This window comes from Miniopterus natalensis, chromosome 17 (genome assembly GCF_054644295.1).
Source record: "Miniopterus natalensis isolate mMinNat1 chromosome 17, mMinNat1.hap1, whole genome shotgun sequence".
Taxonomy (NCBI): Eukaryota; Metazoa; Chordata; class Mammalia; order Chiroptera; family Miniopteridae; genus Miniopterus; species Miniopterus natalensis.
In genome coordinates, this window is record NC_142097.1 from 35127796 (window position 1) to 35148160 (window position 20365).

The 20365-nt window shown below is 53.4% G+C and overlaps 1 protein-coding gene across 1 annotated transcript; it reads right to left on the reverse strand.

The window, feature by feature from the left end:
* Window positions 1-2091: 2091 nt before the first annotated feature.
* WNT9B (Wnt family member 9B) lies at window positions 2092-19372 on the reverse strand. The gene is made up of 4 exons (XM_087825748.1): window positions 19293-19372; window positions 4409-4665; window positions 3596-3861; window positions 2092-2877 (listed from the first exon to the last, which is right to left on the reverse strand). Exons 1-4 carry the CDS (start codon window positions 19370-19372, stop codon window positions 2404-2406), a joined length of 1077 nt encoding a protein of 358 aa, XP_087681874.1. The 3' UTR covers window positions 2092-2403.
* Window positions 19373-20365: the final 993 nt, after the last annotated feature.

Sequence of the window (20365 nt, forward strand, 5' to 3'; positions counted from 1 at the left end):
TTATTATGAGCAAGGCAGTTTTGCCAGAGCAGAAGAAGGGGCCTGGGACCCAGAAGAGCAGAGAAGTTACAGCTTTGCAAGGAAGACCCGGGTGGAGTCCACTAGGGCTCGTGCAGAAGGTGGGGGGCGGGGGAGTGGGGCATGCCACAGGTGCTGCCCACAGACTATAGAAACTGTATAAATAACATAAATATTTTCTCATATATCTTAGCTATATAAATTATTCTGTTTTGCCCTAAAATCTATATATGTGAGGTAGACAACAAATACCCTGTGAGTGTTCCCCTTAGAGCTATATAGAATTAGGGGTCTGTGGTCCCCAGGGTCCCAGCAGGAACTGAGGTGGACCTTCAGGGGCAACTGGAACAGAAAGGGTGGGAGCAAAAAAGAGAAGAGAGGGCTGGAGAAGGATGACCCCATAGGCTGAGGGGCCCTCAGAGCCTGCGTCCGTGCCCTTGGCCTGGGTTGTCAGTGTTGGTGGCCAGCAATGGCCTTGGTCCCTCAGAGTCTGCCCTTTATTCTCATGCACCCCCAACATTGCTGGCCATGGAGTCGGGGTACAGATGGTATGTTGGTGGACCAGGCCCCCTCTTCCTGCCGCCTTGGGCCTCGGGCTGAGCCAGGGTGGAGGCAGAGTTGGGTCTCACAGGAGCAGGATGGATCAGGCTGGCAGAGAGAGAGTCTCCACATGGTGGGGGTGTGGAAGAAAAGAGAAAACCAGCCCTCTCTCCTTTTTGCTCTTTCTGCCAGATTTGGGCCAGCTGCTTGGGTCAGTGGCCAGTCTAGAGAGGAGTCTCATCAGCGCCTCTGCAGCCAGAGATCCTTCCAGCATCCTGCAGGCTGCCTGATCCACGATGATGACAGGCAGCCCCTTCTCACTCTCAGGGAGCCCCGGGGCTTCTTCCTGGGGCCTGCGTGGACAATTTTTGAGCATTCAGCTGATTCTGAAGTTTCCTGTTTCAGTGAAGGGTCAGCAACTCTGGGTTCAGAGAGAGAGGAAGCTGACAGAGGGCGCGGCTGGGCCAGCAAAGTGGCCAAGGGCATCCCAGAGGAGGTCACTTCCTCCAACTGGCACTGCGCCCTGCTCTGGGGAAGTATGCAGCCTCCAGCAAAGTGATCCCTGCAAAGTCTTGGTCCTGAACCAGAGGGGTGTGTGCTGCTAAACGAGAACCCTCAGCCTGGCAGGTCCAAGGGATATGTGCGTGTGTGTGTGTGTGTGTGTGTGTGTGTGTGTGTGTACCAGCCTCTCTCTCCTCCTCCCCACACAGGGCCTTGGTAGATAGCATTGAAATGTCCACAGGGTTGGAGAAAATTAGCAAAGTTACTTCTGTTCCTCAGGTAGAGGGGCCATTAGTAAATAAAGGGGCCCCCAGGCTTTGCTAAAAAACCAGGCTTAGCAAAGACTTTCATGCCCCTGGGCAAAAACCTTAATTAAATGAGTAGCGGTAAGAGTAGAAATATAACCAGAATCAGATCACATAAGCCAACTCTTCTGTGTCACCAGGCTGAGACACTGAGCTTGCCGCATCCCTCTCCTGGGCTGGGACTAAAGGTTCTGTGTCCCAGGGAAAACAGGGAGGGTTCACTGTCTCCTGGTGCAACCTCAGTGCACCATTTAAGCCCTACCCTGGGGACTGGCTCTCCCTATGGGTCTTGCATCCACTGAGTTTTACTGAGCAGGGCCGGGTGGGTGTGGATAACAGCTCTCAAGACAACAATACGGCCTCAGCACAGGCATATTTTAAACACAACCAAGGACACAGAGTTCCAGCGCATGTAACTGACTTGGGTCCACTCAAGCCCAGAAAGCTTTCTTTTCTCAAAACCAACAGCTACCATCACCTGGCCTCTCCCCTCATCTCTAGCACAGCAAAGCCATTTGGGTAGCGATGGTGCGTGGTCCCCGGGCTCACTGCGACCTGAGCAGGGCCCAAGGGAAGGACCGCCTCATCCCAGCCGGATTCCAGCCTTGGCTTCCAGCTGACACTGCCTCTCTGTGCCTTCTTGACCCAGAAGCTCAACTCTCTGCATCTTTCTGGCTCTAGGAATTGAGATGGTGGGAGAGTCCCTCTCTCCCCTCTAAAACCTCAGTTTTGCCCACCTCCTTGTCTCTCTTATTTCCTTCCACAACTTTCCCACTCTGCCTTCCTGCTCCAAGTCCTCAAAAGGCTGAGGACCCTCGGGTTCAGGATTAGGGCCTGCACCTCCGGTGCTGAGTGTTGAGGGAAGGGAGACTGCCAGGCGCGATGGAGAGGAGTACATGTGCTCTGGCACATACACTGATGAGCGCATGCATGCAGGTGTACCTGCCTGGAGGGACCAGATGGACAGCGGGGTGGCCTCCAGGTGCTGGGCGCCGAGAGAGGTCCTGGCAGTGCCCGGCTGGCACACTGGGCAACAGACCTAGTGCTTACAGGTGTACACGAGCTCTTCCTGCACACACTGCTGGCACTCCACGTAGCAGCACCACTGCACCTGGCAGTGGCAGGAGAAGGCCACCAGGCGGCTCTGGGTGTCATAGCCCCTCCCGCAGCACAGGCTGCTGCAGCTGGCTTCCCGGGAGCACACTCTGCCTGCAGTGCCAGGGGAGTACTTGCTGGGCCGGCAGAAGCTCGGTGAGTCCTCCATGTAGACCAGGTCCCCGGGCCGGGGGGCCAGGCCCTTGGTGGCACTGCCCAGCTTGGCAGGTGCCCACAGCTCCAGGCGGCCCAAGGCCTCGTTGGTGGCACTGGACACCTTGACGGCTGAGTCATAGCGCAGCTTCAGCATCTGGCCCGTCTCTCGGAACGGGGAGAGCTGCTTCCAGCAGGTGCGCACGGCACAGGAGCCCGACACGCCGTGGCACTTACAAGTGGTCCTGAGGCCACTCTTCACAGCCTGCGAGGGGAGGCAGAATGGGGGCATGGTCAGAGGCCCAGGGCGCCAACCCTGGCAGGGGAGTGGCAGGAAGATGGGAAAGCTAGCCGTGTGGCAAACTAGCCCAAGGCTCCTCTTCCGCTGGGCCGAGGCAGTCCTACGCTAGCGCGCATGCCTTGGTGAGAGCACGTGGGCTGGGCCTCAGCCCCAGCTCCTGCCCTTGGCCAGAGTCCTTGTGGAGTAGACAGCTTGCACGACTGAATATAGGAGCCGAGGTTTACGCCAACACAGTGATGAGGGTGCAGAACACAGAACTCATCCCAATAAATCTAGATACTTTTTACCCTCCAGCCCTCGCACTGCTGTGTGACCTCAGCTAAGTCCCTTCCCTTCTCTGGGCTGCCTCCTTTTCCCATGTGTAAAACTGGAGGAAGAATGGGGGTTTCACCCAATCAAAATTTTCAAACTATGTTGAAACTATCTAGGACCTCCAGGAAGGCTAGTCCTTGGAATGGAGACCCCTCTCCAAACATGTTCCTCCTCACCATGGCCTGGTCCCGAGCCTGGCTCCTGCCTGCTGCCCAGTGCCGATGACACCCAGGACATTTCCCTGCTTCCCAGTCATGGTCCAGAGCAGATGCCCAAGGAATGTTGGTTGAAGGAATGAGGTTCATCTTAGGATGGCTCTGTGTGTGTGCTGGGGGTAGGGTGTGGGAAGACCACCAAGGAATGTGCTCACCTTGATGCCCACATTGGTGTTGTGGGCATCTACCCGTGCCCGCAGGTCTTTGCTTCCTCTCTTGGGCCCCAGGAAGTTGCTCAGAAACTTGGTGCTGTACTTGAGGTTGTCACCGCACACGCCCCACTGCCAGGCCTGCCTGCTTTCCAGGCCTGGAGAGTCGTCACAGGTGCAGCGCTCCATGCGCCCGGCACTGCAGGCCCGGGCCAGGGTGTGGGTGAGGGCGGCCGCGGACACCGAGTACAGGAAGGCCGTCTCCTTGAAACCTGGGCCGGGTGACAGGATGAGGGGTATGTGAACCCGAGGACGCAGCTCAGGGCAACTCTTGCACTGTTGGGGGGCATGGCCCAAAGCCGGCCTCCCTCATGGGCTCGCTCCCTCCTGCCCGCTCTCCAATGAGGTGCTGGTGACACTGGAGAGTGGAGATCAGCTCTGTCCCAGACCTGCTCCAGCCACGGAGAGCCACTGGCCTAGAGGGGGCTGGCTGCTCCTATACCCCATGGCTGCCTTTAGTAAAAGCCCCTGCCTCGTGGTGGCTGAGTCACTAGATGACCTGTTTCCCTTAGGCTGCAGGCTTTCTGAGCATGGCGGGGTCTGTGCCTTCAGCATCCAGCAGTGTCTGGCTCACTGTGAGCCTCACCAGATGCTTAGTGGACAGATGGCCAGTGGAGACACGGAGAGATGCGGGACAGGAGGGAGAGGGAAAGGAACTGTGCTGGGTTCGAAAGGGCAGTGTGGCCTAAGTGCAGGGGCCGGGCAGACTCCCTCCCAGTCCTCCCCCCAGCCCTCCCCACCCCCAGCCCTCCTCCCTACCTCTCTTGAGCAGGCCTGTCCTCCCCTCCAGACTGCAATTCCAGCGCTCATGCCGAAATTGGAACTGACACTCGAGCAGGCTGAGGTGGGCGGCATCCTGCAGGGTCTCAGCCAGGCCAGGCTCCCGCCGACAGAGCTGCTTCTGCCGGCGCGACAGCTTCAGCAGGTCACACTGCTTCAGGTGGGCCCCACCCTGCGCTGGGGCCACTGCGGTGCCCATCCCTGGGAAGGGCGTCAGGACCTCCCGTCCGGTCAGGCTAGAGAGGGAGAGAGAAGGGAGACCTGTGACCCTTGGGGGTCATAATGGGGTGGTGGAGTGGGGGGAGAGAACTAAAAAGGACAGTTCCTGAGGATGTGGGCAGGTGAGGAGAAGGTGGCCTTCTTGGGGGCTTCATTATTTCTGGGAGGGAGGCCCATGGGGTTACATTCCCATTTTGTAGGGTAGGAAACCAAGGTGCTTATAACAAGGGCTAGTGCAGGATCCCAGACGCCTCCTCTAGATGCCAAAACCTCTGATCTTTTTACCCACAATTTCCCAAACTTGCCCAATCAGGATAATCAATCCAGGATGCTTATTAAAAATACAGATTCCCAGAATCCACACTTGACAATTCTGCTTCTGTTGGTCTGGAGTGGGGCCTGGGGACTCTGCATATTTACCACATCCCTGGGCAGCTTCAATGATGGGGGAAGTTTGGGAAACACTGCATGTAATGTTGGCTACTGTCGGGAGGGGAGAGCCACATTTCTAAGAGGGGCCAGGCAGAGCACTGTAGACAGTGAGCAGACACCCAGCCATTCTTCCCAACAGCCCTCTGCCCCTTATATATGTCACTGCCCAAGTAATCCCAGGCCAACCTAACTTGCTTCCATAATTCCCAGATAGATCTTCAGCCATCTGGTCACTCAGTGCCTATTACAGAGAGATGCTTGGGGAATACCCACATGGATGGAAGGAGGGAGGGAAGGAAGGAAAGGGGGGTAGGTGGATGGATGTACAGGCTGCCAGATGGGTGAATGAAGGGGAAGGGGCTGAATTTCCATCAGGCCATCAGCCCCAGACTTCTCGTTCTACAACATCCAAAGTTCATAGATTCTGGAAAACATATTATCCCAGACCCAGGCTGGAGGGGGTAGCCCCTTTTTGGAACATGCTGGCCTCATGGTCAAGGTAAAAGAGCAAAGGTAGAACCACAATGGGTCTTCAAGCTCCTGCTTGAATGTGGCACTGGCCATTCATGCCCGTGTGCTGCTGGCCAAGGCAAGTCCTGGCCAAGCCCTGAGGGGTCAGAAAGGCCCATGTCCCATGGACACAAGGGCACAGTTCTCCTGTGTGGAGCCACCTGCTCCAGCCAGGATATCTGGCTAGATGCCACGCCCCCCCGTCTGGGTGGGTGTGGTTCCTGGCCAGGCCCCAGGTGCCCCAAGAAAGTGCCTGTAGATTCCAAATCCATCAGGTGCAGCCAACCCAGTGTGGAGCATATCTCTGAAACCTCCGAGCAGAGACAGATGCTATCAGGCTCCTCCTGGCCCAGCCTGGCCCTGGGTTCCCCTCCCAGACAGGGTGAGGGCCGGGACCCGTTAATCATTAATCTGGGGGCAAATGGGTAAATTTCCAGTCCACCAGGTCTACACCCAAACCCCTCCCTGCAGCCTGGCAGGAAACCCTTAGAGCTTGACCCTTGGCTGGTCCACAGCAGAACCTGATGTCAACTCCGGCTGAGAAGGCCCCACCCGGACCAGCTTCCAGGGTGGAAGGCCACTCAGGGGCTGCAGGGAGCAAAGGGGCAGCAGGCATGTAGCCCCTCCAATGTCCTCCCCACACCAGGGACAGCTTCTGTTCATGTAGTTCCTGTGTTTCAGAAATTGGGGCCTTCCTTGTAGCAGCTGATTGACAAGCAGGGAGTGATGGGAATTTTGACCAATGGGGCTGCATATCCTTCAAAGCCTGTCTCAAATGCCATTTTAAGAATAATAGCTATTATTGTATCATTAGAACTATATTTTGTGATATGATATGATATATGATACATCTACCATATTTCGAGTGCCTATTATTAAGCCCTTTAAATTACTATGTGGACACAAGCTGGGTTGGCTACTCTGGCCTGTGGACCAATGAGGATCACGTGACTCAAGCTGGGCCAATCAGTCCTTTTTCTGGGAATTTGGAATTTAAATTAAGAGAGCATACAGCTGCTTTCTTTCTCTTTCTTTTTGGGTGACTGGGCCTGTAACGCAGGTGATACAAAAGGGAGCTGGTCTAAAGAGAAAATGAACCAAATGCACCAAGAAAAGCAGAGGTGAGAGCGGGAGGGAGAATCTGGGCTGCAGAGTCTTCCTGAGGTCAGCTGTGTTCTTACCTGAGATGCTCCTACCCGAAGTACAGTGTCAAGGCTTGGAGTTGGTTTGTCTCACTAAGGGTGCCAGTGCCCCTGATCGTGACCTTATGAAAGCTGTGGGGAACCAGTGTGCCCTCGACTGCACTTGTGAGCCAGGCTCAGCGCCCTTTCCCCATACACAGGCACATGTTTTGCGTTTTGTTTTTTAATTTCATGTAATAGACTCTGTGATTGATGGCCCCAGGAGTCCAGTATAAAGTCGGTTAATTTTATTAGCGGTAATGACACTTAGTAGCGATTAATGGTCAGGAAAGGCAGCCAACCGCACAGGGGCCTCAGGCCACACTGGGCCTTGGTCTGCCCAGGGCTGCCCTCAAAGAAGGCTCCCCAGCACTGCCCTGCGGGGCCTAGGAAGACAGCTGGGAGCCCTTCCAGGACCCAGTTTCCCTTTTATTTGTTTCCATGTTGTGGTTTGAGATTATATTTCCTTTGAAGAAATTGGGCCATGACATCAAATTTAGAAAACACCTGAAGGCATTTCCTTAAACGGTGCTTGTGAACTCTTCTACACGTGCCCATCCCAGGGCGTCTGCTGGGAAGCTTTCTTCCTAGACCGCAGAAGAAATCTAGGTGGTGCAGGTTCTGGTCTGTTCCAGGGTCAGTGGGTGTGATGCCCTCCCCTTGAAGAAACCACACTCTCTGGCACCCAGGCCTGAGAAGCCCACCCACCAGGCCGCTCTGCAAAAATCTCAATTGCCTACGTGTTAGTTGAGCCCCATGGGGGTAAACTGGAGAAGATCAAATGAGCTTTGTTAGTCTAATGAATCCAGACAAAATCTGGGGTTTCGATAAAGACACTGCTCCGTGGTGAGGTCAGAGCTATCTGCCAAACAAGTGACCAGCATTCTGAATGGAAGAGCAGAAGATGGAGAACTTGCAGGCTTGCTAATGGCTTTTCTAGGCCGGGAGACAAGCCCTCATGTTTTCTCTACCTGGCTCAAGTGCTCCTGAGCCCGAGACCACCTCCCTTGTTGGTTGTACCTGCTTTGGCCCAGCTGGTCTCCCGCATTCCTGCTTCCAGTCCAGCTCCCCGAGATTGATTTTCAGACTCTGTTTCCCCATTAAGGAAGCAACAACCCCATTCTCCTTTCTTCTTTGCCTGTACCCTCTGCCTCTGCACCCTTGGCCCGTGACCCTTAGGTTAATCATAAGACAGGAAGCCCCCAGTCCCGCACAGTGAGATGTGTCTGGCTCTGTCCCCAGACCATCCCCAACCACTTCCCTGGCCACCTTGTCTCCCCCCAGAGTGGGAAAAGACAAGGGCGCCCCTCAGAACTTCATCTCACCCCACCGCAATGCCCCCTGCCCCCCAATCTCTTCTGTCCACTCCTGGCCCTTCCCACCCCTGCCTCCTTTCACATTCCCCAATGCTCACCCCATCCACAGTTTTGGCTAAAGCCGCCCCATCTGGGATGACCTTGAAGTAAGCAAAGGAAGGTTCTCCAGGCTTTGGGGAAGGCTTCCCTGGAGACCGCTTAGGTTTACCATCAGCAGGACCCAGGAACCATCAGACCCCTGAGAAGAAATGGGGTTCATCCTGAAACAATCACCCATCACCTGCTAGAGTGTGGGGACTCAAGGACCTCAAGCCCCCAAGGCTGTTCTGACCTGGGTAGTTGGGCCCCAGGTCTGCCCTCACTCACTGGTGACCTCGAGGACGTCCACTCACCCCCTGAACTCATTCCATCTAACAGGTACATGTTGACTAGTGGGAGAGCATGATCGGAGCCAGACTGCTTGAATTCAAATCCCACCTCTACCTCTTACTAGCTGTGCCACCTTGGGAAAGGGACTCCACCTCTCTGTGTTTCGTCTGTAAAATGCAGATAATCACAGTACCCGCTTCACAGGGCTGTCCTGAGGATAAAATGAGTTCTTATTTATAAAGCTCTTAGAACATGCCCAGCACATAATAAGCTCCAGATAAGTGTCCTTCTTAGGCACCTGCTATGTGCTGGGCACTGTGCTGGGTGCTGGAACCTGCTTCTGCCCTCTAGGACCTCACAGTCTAGAGAGAACTTGGCTGGGCTCAAGAGTTCCATACTCTCCTGAGGCTCCAAGGGGCAAGGGAAGAAGGAAGTTTTGAACCAGTCCAGCTTCCCAAGGAACAATCAGTAGCTGCTCAGGGACTCAGATCTGAGTTTCTAGCCCCATCTGGGTGAGAACCTGACCTTGGCCAGTACCCATCCTGCCTGTAGTGGGAGGTCTTGGGGCGGGGAGGAGGCAGGAGGAAGCTCCCAGATCTGGCAGGTGGAGGGCATTTTCCATCACCCGAGGCTGCCCCAGGCTCTGTTTTTCTCCCCCACTCCATACTTGTTTCTGCTTGAGAGGGTCTGAGGGGTCCAGAGGAGGCCGCCTCCAGGATGTGGTGGCTAAGTGGGGGGTGGCACAGGACGAGGCTGGTGGTTTCTAGGGCACCAGGTCATGCCAGCATGTCTGGACCCTTAGCTGGAGGGGCCAAGAGTTGGGCCTGGCACCAGGGCCCATGCCAACTGCAGGGAGCTGCCTGGGAACCAGGAAAGCCTTGCCCTGCCTGGAGCATTGGCCTTGGCCCTACAAAACCCCATTAGATGCTCCGATAACAGGCTTCCGCTGCAGGGCCATTTACATGGTAAGTGCTCCTTTTGTGCTTTCATCTCAAACATCTCAGCCCACCTTTCCCAGCCTCCACTAAACCCCCTATGCGCACACACACACACACACACACACACACACACACACACACTCATACACTCACACACTCACTCACACTCGGTTACCCCAACCCATGCTCTCCACTACCCACCTCTTCCCAGCAGGGGAGAGTTAGTGAGGGCAGTGACTGGCCCAGGAAGAGAGAAGCATGGTTCCGAGCAAACAGTCCTTCAGAGAGGGGACCCCTCAACACCCTCCGCCCCCAGGCTTCTCCCCTCTTCCTGTCATTGGGAGTTCTGAGCAGCACATCCTTCCCTCCACCTTTCAGACTCCCGCCTCCTCCTGGACTCAGTGTCACCTCAGGCTTCCTCTGAGAAGACGAGATGTCCTCAATGAGCAGCCTGGCAAATTCAGCAGGTACCACTTCCTCGCTTCACTCCAGCTCCCCCAGCCCCTCCTTTCACTAGCTCACTCACTTAAAGTGAAGATAAAGGATTTTATTGAGCATCAGCTTCATGCCAGGTCTATCCACAGAAGACTGAAGGAAACAAGGACACTCACTACTTCCCTGTCTGGGTCCCCCAGCCCCTCCGGGGTCCTTTCTTTCCTCCCCAGCTCTGAATCTCAGAACCCACCTTGAGGACTGAATCTTGTCTCCACCTCCCCCCAGGAGCCCTCCAGGGCCTCGTCCCCACCCCCTCCCTGCTCGGAGGGAGAGAGCCCGGCCCAGCTGGGGGCTTTGTCTCTCCAAGCACAGCTCCCTTCCTGCTTCCGCAGGCTGGGCCGCCCGCCGAGGATGGCACCGGGAGACGTGTGCTCATGGCGGTGGGCAGCCAGCAGCCCACACAGCAGGCGTGCTTTGCATCTCAACAATCTCCAGTATTCAGAGCATAACTAGTGCAACATCTGGAAAGGAAATGCTTCCCCCTTCCTCCCTCCTGTCTCTCTCCCTCTCCACTCAGGCTCAAGCTGAAACTGAGAGGAAGCCTTCGCCCCTCACATGCATGGATCAGGTGGCCTGGGGGGTCCCCAAAGTCACTCCTGTGCAGAGGAATCCCTCGCCTCTACAGCTCCCCCAGGTCTCTGGCTGGGTCCAAATATACACCATTTGAATTATTATATTTTAGGGCTGCATTAACCCTTCAAGATCACCTAGTCCCGAGATTTTGCCCTGATGGCTCTTGGGAGGTACCCCAGAGGTTTCTGGGGGCAGGGAGGAGGGCAAGAGGTTTGCCAACTGTCTCTGCTTTGACCTGTCTGGTGCCTTGAGAGTTTGTGTAAGATTTACTGTCCAAGGTGACCCACTGAGTTAATGGCAGAGCCAGGACTGTGCCCCAGGTCTCATAAAGGTTTCTATGAAGCCATCTGGTGGTTTCTGCTTTTAGTTTCCATGTAAGGCTTCAGGGAAGCAAAATTAGCCATCACCACAGCAAATGCCTAGGATGATAGGAATACAAGACAGGTAGGTTTGAAGGAAAGGAAGCCTGGTCAGGACTCCTCTGGCCCCCTAGGAAGCCAAAGGGAGAGAAAGACTCTTTGTTTAAAAGATTACTATTCCCTGGTCTAAAATTCACCCTCTTTTTAGCCAAAAGTCAGAAATAAAGCTTCTGACTTTAGAGAAGCAGCCTGCTTATTCATACTAAAGTGTGAGAGTCTGATATAATACCAGTGCCTGAGGACATACTTTGCTAGATAGAAAAATGGTCAGAGGAGAGTGGCTGGGATTGTGAAGAGAGAAAGGGGAGGTCTGGGGCAAGTAGAGGGGAGAGTAGAGAAAGGGGAGGTCAGAAGTCCTAAAAACAAGCTTCTCCAGCTTCTTTGGTTCACAGGCCCAGCCCTGACCCAGGGGAGGAGCAAAGCAGGAGGCATGGGGTGGGGACAGCAGGGAAAGGCTAGCCATTGCTGAGGCTGTATCTCATCATGGCAAGCAGCACCCCCATCCAGCTCTGCCCCAACCAAGGAAGCTGGCTCCTAGACTGGGTAACTTTGGCCAACTTATTAACTATGGCAAGTTGACCAACTAACTATAACTAGTATGGCGTGCTCTTGAGTGGTCACCCTCTCCCCCATGGACAGGAAGGCTCAGGCTGGATGTGGGTCCTGGAAGAGCCAGGCCCCTAGGGAATGCCTCCTGTGTGATCACTTTGTGACAAGGACAGTTCCATTGTTTGCAGGTGCTCTAGGCAGAGATGTCCCATGCTGCAGATTCCATGTGTCCTCCTGCAGGTCTTGGGAATGGCCCATACCCCTCCCCTCAGCTCCAGGAATAGCAGGAACCTCCTAACTCAGTCAAAGAGCCACTTCCTGAAGATCCCTAGGGAGGGCCAGAGTGGTCCAGGACAGTCCCAGGGGCCTTGGGAACAGATTGGGGTCCTCCAGAGCAGGACCAGAACAACTTCCCACCTGGGACCATCTTGGACTCACAATGAGCCAGGGCTCTAGCAGAGGGCCCCTTTCCTCAGGCCAGGCCAGTCTCCTCCGTGCCCTCCAGCCATGGCTCTCAGTCCAACCTCCATGCCTTTCTTCATGCCGTACCCCCTACCTGGGATGCCTTTCCCAGTCCCAAACCCTATGGGTCCCCTGTACTCTTTCATACTGCTGCCTTTTTCAACAGTGCAGAGAACAGGAAGGGTGACCCAGAGGGCCCATCCAGTTCTAACATGGTATGATGCTTGTCTGCTTCCTCCAGGAAGCCCTCCTTACTTGCCAGCCCCATCTCACTTTACCCATTCTCTTTTTGTCTTCTTCCACTTTTGCAAAAGTGTGGCTGGAACTTTTCTCTCCCTCCTCAGGGCTGTACAGACAGTCTCTCCAAGTAGCCTGTAAGCTCCTTGGCAGGGATCATAGTATCTTATCCCCTGAGGCCGTCCTGTCCCTAGCCCAGATCTCCCACCCCAAGCAAGTGTCCCTCAGACATCTGCTGGTTGCCTAAATCCCTCAGATGTCCAACCCCAGGCAGAGTGTAGCTCTAGGCCCTCCCTCAGCTTCCCCCAACCCTACTTCCTGGCCTCCCTGCTGTCTGGCTCCCAGGCTCAACCTGGCAGGCTCAGGGAGGGCATGGCTCTGAAGGAGCCTGCCAGTAACCACGCCCTCCCTGGCCCTTAAACTGTGCTGCACGTGCTCTCCCCAGTGCCAGCTTTCAGGGCCACCTGGCTGTGGTCAGTCGGACCCTGAGTCCTCCAGCTGTTTCAGCCCCTATGGGGACAATCTGTGCTCAGGGCAGCCTGAACCGACCTTTGATACCAAGCAAGGACCAGCCAAGAATGTGGCCCAAGTCTTTCTTTAAAACACAACTTGCACAGCCTCTTGTGGTGACATGTGCTGAAAGTCTGCCACAGGTTCACAAACCTTTATCCACAATTCCAAACTCCAGAAAGTTCAGAAAACTGCCAAGTTTTTGTAGTTGTGATGAACACATATGGCTGAGACTTGAGCTGAACCAAAATGAGAATATTTATGGTCTTGATTCATCCCAACATGTAGATGCTTTTCTGCAAAAATGAAGTGCCTGATTATGGGGTGCTGCCAGCCACTAGCTGTGTGACTTTGGGCAAGGCACTTGGCCTCTCTGAGCTTTTCCCCCACCCACCTGCAAACACCTACTTCCTAGGCTGTCCCAATGGTTCAATGAGATGATATGCACATAAAGTGCTGGGCACAGGAAAGATTCAATTTATACAATAACTGGGCTAAAAATGAAGAGAGGAAGGAACAGGTGTCACTAAAGATGCTCCTTAACTTGGATGCTTTAAGATGCACCATGAAATTTCTCAGACTCCTTATACATAGATAGCATTTCAGCACTTTTATATACATTTGCTTCACCCTCACAACAACCCTATGAGGTTAAGGATTAACCCATTTTTATAGATGGGAAAACTGAGGTCAGGGCAGCTGACTGACTTGCCCTGAGTCACAGTTAGTAAGTGGTTGGATGAAGGATTTGAACTCAATTTGTGTGACTCCAAGTCTAGGGCCTTGGGCTGTCTCCAATCCTACTCAGGCTGATGCCAGGGTGGTGGCCCCTCACAGTTCCTGGCCCACTTCCTCTTAAGTCCAACTTCTACCTGAGCACATAATCCTAAAGGCACCAGGACCTCTATTCCTTAGGAGATTCCAGTCCAGGAGTCCCCCTGACCTGTTTCCCTCCCCTCTTTTTTCCACTCCACAGCCTCAGAAACTCCACCATCATCTACTGAGGAGGCTAGTTTGACCCTAAATCCAACTTTAGAGCCCAACTCTTGGGGGGGGGAGGGTACAGCTCAGCCAGGGACAAGCCTGCTAAATTCCTTCCCCAAACACAATGATTCTTATCAGTGATGTTTGGCTTGCAATCCACTACCCCAAAGCAGTAAAATTTATTTTATCCTTTCTTCCCTCCAACCCTGTTTTTTTTCAGGACCCAATTAATTCCTAAAAATGTTTTTTGACTAAAAATAAATACCATCCAAATACGTAAAACACTTAAGAATGGTTTTTAAAACATTTGTAAGACCTGCACAATGAAAATTACAAAATGCTGCTGAAAGAAATTTCAAAAGCCCTAAGTAGAGAGAGATGACTTGTTTATAAACTGGTAGACTCAATATTGTTTGAATGTCAGTCTTCTATAAATTGGTTTATGAATTTAGTGCAATCTCAATAAAAATACCAACAAGATTTCCTATAGATATTGACAAGTTGATACTAAAATGTATGTGGAAATATAAAGGACCTAGAATAGCCAAAACGACTTTGAAAAAAGGCAGAGAACTTACAGTATTTGGTTTCGAGACTTACTCAACAGCTACAGTAAGCAAGACTGTGTAGATTTGGCAGAAGGGTAAGCATATAGATTAGTGGAACAGAATAGAGGGTCCAGAAATAGGCCCTCATGTATTGGCTTAACTAATTTTCAACAAAGATGACAATGGAGAAAGGATCATCTTTTCAACAAATAATGCTGGAGCAAGTGGAAATTCACATGAAAAACAGTAAACGTTGACCCTTACCTCACACCACACACACAAATTAATTCAAAAAGAATCATAGACCTAAGTGTAAAAGTTAAATCTATAAAGCTTCTAGAAAAAAACACAGGAGGAAATCTTCACAGCCTCTGGTAGGCAGAGGCTTCTTGGATAGGACATTTTAAAAAGCACAAAACACACAGGAGCATATTGAAAAATGGTACTTCGTCAAAATTAAAAACTTCTGTTCTTCATAAGACACCAATCAGAAAATGAAAGGGAAAGCTACAGACAGGGGTAAAATATTGCTAATATTTTCTGAGGACTTGTATCCAAAATAATAAAGAACTCTTACAACTCAATAATAAAAAAAACAAATAACCCAATAAAAAAGATATTCAAGTGATCGATAGTCACATAAAAAATATTCAACACACCGTTCAATGACAGAAAAATGCAAACTCAAACCACAGCAAGATACCAACATATACCCAGTAAAATGGCCAAAATTAAGACTGACAGTAGCTGACAAGAACACGGAGTACTTGAAATTCTCACATGTTGCCGTATGAAATGGTACAGCCGCTCTGGAATACTATTCAACTGTTTCTTATAAAGTTAAACATATACGTACCACATGATCTAACAATCCGGTCTTAGATATTTATCCAAGAGAAATAAAAACATATGTCCACAAAAAGACATGTACATAGCAGCTTTATTTGGAACAGCCCCGAACGGGAAAAAATCCAAATGTCCATCGACTGACCAATGAGTAAACAAACTGAGGTACAGCCACACAATGAGTTACCACCCAGCCAAACAAGGAACGTGCTACCGATGTATGCAACGACCTGGGTGAATCTCAAAGCATTATTTAGAGCAAAAGAATTCCTATAGCAAAGGCTATATACCACATGATTCCATTTATATGAACTCCTACAATGGACAAAAATAATCTATAAGGACAGAAAGTAGAGAAGTGGTGGCTTGGGGCTGGTGGGGGAGGGCTGACTGCAAAGGAGCACAGGGGATCCTTTGGGATGAACGAAAGGTTCCATATAGTAATTGTGGTGGCGGTTACCTGAGGGTAGACATTTGTTAAAATCCAAACTGTGCACTTTAGAATACATGCATTTTATCGTATGTAATGTTGATTTGTGGGGGACAGTTAAGGTTGTGTTTTGCTTCCTCACAATGATAACATCTCCGCAATCCAAGAAGGTGGCTAGAACCCCAGCAACCACCAAGAGTACTGAGCACAGTTCTGAGCACTTACTATGTGCCGGGCAACCCATCAGGCCTTTTCATTCATTGTCTCAATTAAGCCTCACACCAGCCTTTAGGTTGGGTGTTGTCATCACCCAAACTCAGCAAGGTTAAGACATTTGCTCAAAGTCACACAGTTAGCAAGAGGCAGGATCAGGAGTCAAACTCAGGTCCAGCTGATTCGAAAGACTGTGCTTTTCATAAATTTTTCTGTATATGTCCAGAGAGGAAAGAAACCCAATAAGCACAGAGGCCACACATTTAAAAAACAAACAAACAATGACTTAAAAAGTTGCATCCACAGGGACTGTTTCTAGTTACAAAGCCATTGGTATAACTTAATAGCTGGATTGGATGACAAGGCTTGTCATGTGCCCAGCTCATCACATTATACAATGCACGTTCATTTACAAAACATCACATTAGTTAATGGTTGCAGAATTCTCAAGCCCACTGAGCCTAAACATGAGCCCCTGAGTAATCCTAGACTTCCAGGCCAGGACCAGCCTGTTAGGGAACCTTAAGACCTCCAGATGCTAAAGACCCTAGAGGCAAGTGACTTGACCACAGACAACACAGAGAGTGGTCCAGAGCCAGGACAAACCCGGGTCCTTGACTTCTGGTCTACCTCCCATCCTACCATCAACATGCCATCCCCTGGGAGCCCACCTGGTACTCCAGCAGGACTCAATGCATCCTGGCTCATTGAGTACAGAAGAGAATGTTGTAGCCTCACCAATTCCACTACAGCCGAGAGAGTGTGACAGAGTTAACTAAGCAGGGGAGGGGCCACCCTCCTGTGCAGCTGCTGCTCCCCTGGGTGACCACACAGCATTAGCTCTGGAGGCTGTAGGGCAAAGAGCCCAGACTGGTTTCTATCCTGCCTCTCCCTCTAATTCTCTGTGTGACATTGGGTGGGTTGTAGAAACTTTCTGACCCTTGGTATCCTTTTGGGCAGTGTTTATACCCATCCTATATTCCTCAGGAATGGTTCTGAGAATCAGCTGAGAAAAGAGCTGTATGAGAACGTTATTTGTAAATTGCGATACTAGTTGTTATGTTATCATCACCATCAATAGAATTAGGCTCTAGGCTCATGCAAAAGCAGTAGAAGCCGCTGCCAGCTCACTGTGGTTTGGGAATGATGGTTGTTTCATCTCAAAAATGGGGACAATAATACATGACTTGCTCGAAGGAGGGAGTTGGACTAGAGACCCTTTGGGGGTCACTTCCAACTCTTACATCTATGACTATGATTTTGAAGACCCCAAAAAGTTTGGTTTCACTCGCTTTCCTGATGTTTGAATTTTCTTTTATCAAGATGCCAAAACACTTCATCTTATAATCAGAAATGAGACTCAAAAGCAAATGACCTGGAGGAGAGGCACATTGCCTCACATTCTTACTACAGTGTAAATGACTGATATACCTTCCTTCCAGGGAGCAACTTCTGATGGGAAGCTGGGAACCCTGGCCTGCCTGGGAAGCAAGAGGACTTCTGCAGTGAGAATTCAGGCTCTATGAGGCCAAACACATAACAGCATGAGGCCCCACTTTTAGCTTATTCTCTTAGAGTTTGTCTTGCTCCCCAGGCTGTGGTGGTGGTGCTTGAGTGCACTTTGCCAGCTGTGCCCAGCCAGGCTCACAACCTGGAAGAGGTGGCTTCAATACTCACATGACCCCTCTCAGCCCTAACCCAGTCCAAATCCATCATCTCCCCTCTCATTTCTAAGGCAGCCCCATGCTTATAGTCCTCAAATTCTAACCCCTTGCAATGCTTCAAACTCCTCTCCCTTCCAATAACACCAGCTAAGGTGGTCCAGGCTTCCTGGAGCCCCTTCCCTCCCACCCCACCTGGTCCTTGCCCCATCCCTAACAAACCCAAACCCAAAGCCCAAACAAACAAAAAACCGTGGAAATGAGCTGGTGTCCAAGAGGATGCAGGCACCATTTGTCCTCACTGTCTCCATTCCAGAAACCCTTGTCAGGGTTGGGATATCAAAGATACTGTGCCTGGTCTCCTTCATCATTGTCATCATCATCATCATCATCACTGGCATTAGTTGAGCATATACTATGTGCTAGACACTTTCCTCATTGCTTTACATGTACTAACATAATCTTCATGTGAAATAGGCCCTATTATCCTCATTTTACAGATGAGAAACCAAGGCACAGAGAGGTTAAGTGATTTGGCCAAGAGCACACAGCTAGCAAGTGGCAGAGTTGGGAACTGAACCCCAAATCTGTGCCCTAACCATTATATCCTGCCCGCTGAGGCAACAACAGTGCCTTCAAGCCTCAAGTCATGGGGAAACAAGCATGTCTGTGCACTGCTCTTGGGGTGGATCTAGAGGCTCAGTCACATCGAGTTCATACCCTCCTTTGTAAAAAGGGTCATTGTAGCCCAGAGACGGATTGATCTTCCCAGGTCACCAGCAGCTGAGCCCAGAGCTAGGGTTTGAGCTGACAAACCATTGCCCCTTCCATATATTTCAAGAGAAGCCATTGCCCACAGCCAAGGAACGTTTTAACCAGAGGTCATGACCTGGAAATTAGCCCACAGCCCTGATTCCAGCCTGTGCAGGACATGTCAGACCCTGGATCGCCCCTCCCTGGTAGGTCCTTAAAAGCAGCCTCTGGCAGGTCACCTGTTGGTGTTTTCTTGCTTTTGCTCTAGTCAGACTATAAACCTCACCCTGGAGTGAAGATCTTAAGGGGCATGATTGAAAGTAACAGACTGCACAGCGTTGGAGCTGGCTTTGCGTGGAGGTCAGGAAAGTGCCTTCACAGCCACGACCCCATCGCCCGCCCAAGTCCCTGCAGCTCAGGGTCAAGGAAGGGGGTACAACTGCCCGGTACCGCGCTTCCAACACGCGCAGTTCCCGCCCACGCGCTCCCCAGGTGTCAGCCCAGCTGCGCACCCCCTTTCCCCGCGCCGCCCCGCTCTCGCTCTTCGTCATTCTGAGAATTCACGCGACGCTAGGTCTGAGTTTTGGTGGGATTTCCCCAGCTGACAGTGCCCTCCCGCGTCTCCAGCAGACACCCGCACGGTCCGAGGATTCCTCTGATCCTCTCGGATCTGCGCGATCCCCACCCCCGCCCTCCACCCCGCGCCCGGGGCTCCGCTCCGAGGAGGGAAGGCTGAGGGTGGGGAGGGAGCCCGAGGCAAAGACTGTGGCTAGACGGAGCCCGTGACGGGGCAGACAGGGAGCCGGAGAGGCTCGGAGAGGGCGCCAGGGCGCGGGAGGGACACCTGGACAGGCTGCGACAGGGAGCGACGGGGCGGACCCGGCAAGGGTCCGAGACGCGCGCGGTACCCGGGACCTTGGGCCAGGGTCTGAGATCGCGCGGAGCGAGCGGGAAGGGGTCTCGGACAGGGAAGGGTGACAACAGCGCCGGCGAAGGGGACCAAGGAGTTGGGCGCTGGAAGGTGCAAGGGGGGGTCTGAGCCCAGGAAACCAGAGACGCGGCTCGGGGCGCGAACTGCCCCCGCGAGGTGGGGCTGGGTGCGGCCAGAGCTAAGGTCTGAGTTCGAGATGCGGCCGAGGCCAGAGGGACGGAAAAGTTGGCCCCGCAGCAGCCGGAGGAGGGGCGGGCGCGCGGGCCGGGGGCGCGGCGGGCACTGACCCGAAGTAGGCGGCGGCGGCGGCGGCGGGCAGCGCCAGCAGGCAGAGCGCGGCCAGGGCCAGCGCGGGCGGGGGGCGCATGATGCCGGCGGCGCGGCGCCCAGGCGCATCTCCTCGCGCAGCTCGGCGCTCGCAGCGCCGCCACCAGCCGCCCGCGGGGCTTTAAACCCGGGAGGGGCGGAGCGGGGCGGGGAGGGAGGGGGCGGTGCTGGCGGCCACGCCTCCGGCGGCGAGCCCCCCGCCCCATTGGCCCTGCCGGCCTCGCCCCGCCCCGTCGCGGGTGGGGTCGCCGCCCGGCCCCGCCCCGCCCGGCCCCGCCCCCACGCCCCCCTCCTACGCGCCGCAGGTGAGCGCTCACCTGCCGCCTGGCCCGCCCCGGGACGCGGCGGCGCAACCAGAAGTCCCCTGGCCTGGAGAGGCAGGGCTGGGGGACTGGGGGGCATCAGGGAGCCAGTGCTTCTCCGTTGGGGCAGGGAGGTGGGAAGCGCAGGACTCTCTCCCCGGAGGCACGGGGCTGCGGGGGCAGGAGGAAGGAGCCCGCAGTCTGCGGAGAGGCGGTGCAGGGTCCGCTCCTCTGGCCCAGCCCCGGGGCTCTGAGGGCAGGGCCGGGTCCTGACGCAGGGCGGCTCCCCGGGAGCGGGAGATCCGCGTGCAATGGCTGGAGCACCCTCTTGCCCGGCCAAGGGAGTCTGGTGGGTCCCTTAGTCAGAGCGGGGCAGGGGATGGAGGCCTCAGTGGGCGCTTGACAAAGTGCTGCTGATGTTCACGAGACAAAAGTCCAGATTCCCTGGTCCGTGGCGCAGGCGGAGCCGGGGTGGGGGTGGGAGGCCAGCGAGGGGCCTGCTTCCCAGTGTGTAGACGCCAGGCTCTGTGTCGGACAGGATGGGCATCTCCAGGGCTGAGCCACAAAGCTCTGTCTTGCTTTTCCTTTTTTAAACTTGAACCCCAATTCCTGCAGCGAAGGTGCAGACATCAAGGCAGCAGGTGGCCCCAGTCTAGGAGGGAGGCATACAACAAATGACCCAAGCAAAATTTTAAATGTTTTTGAGAGTCTTGAACACTGGGTCAGATCAA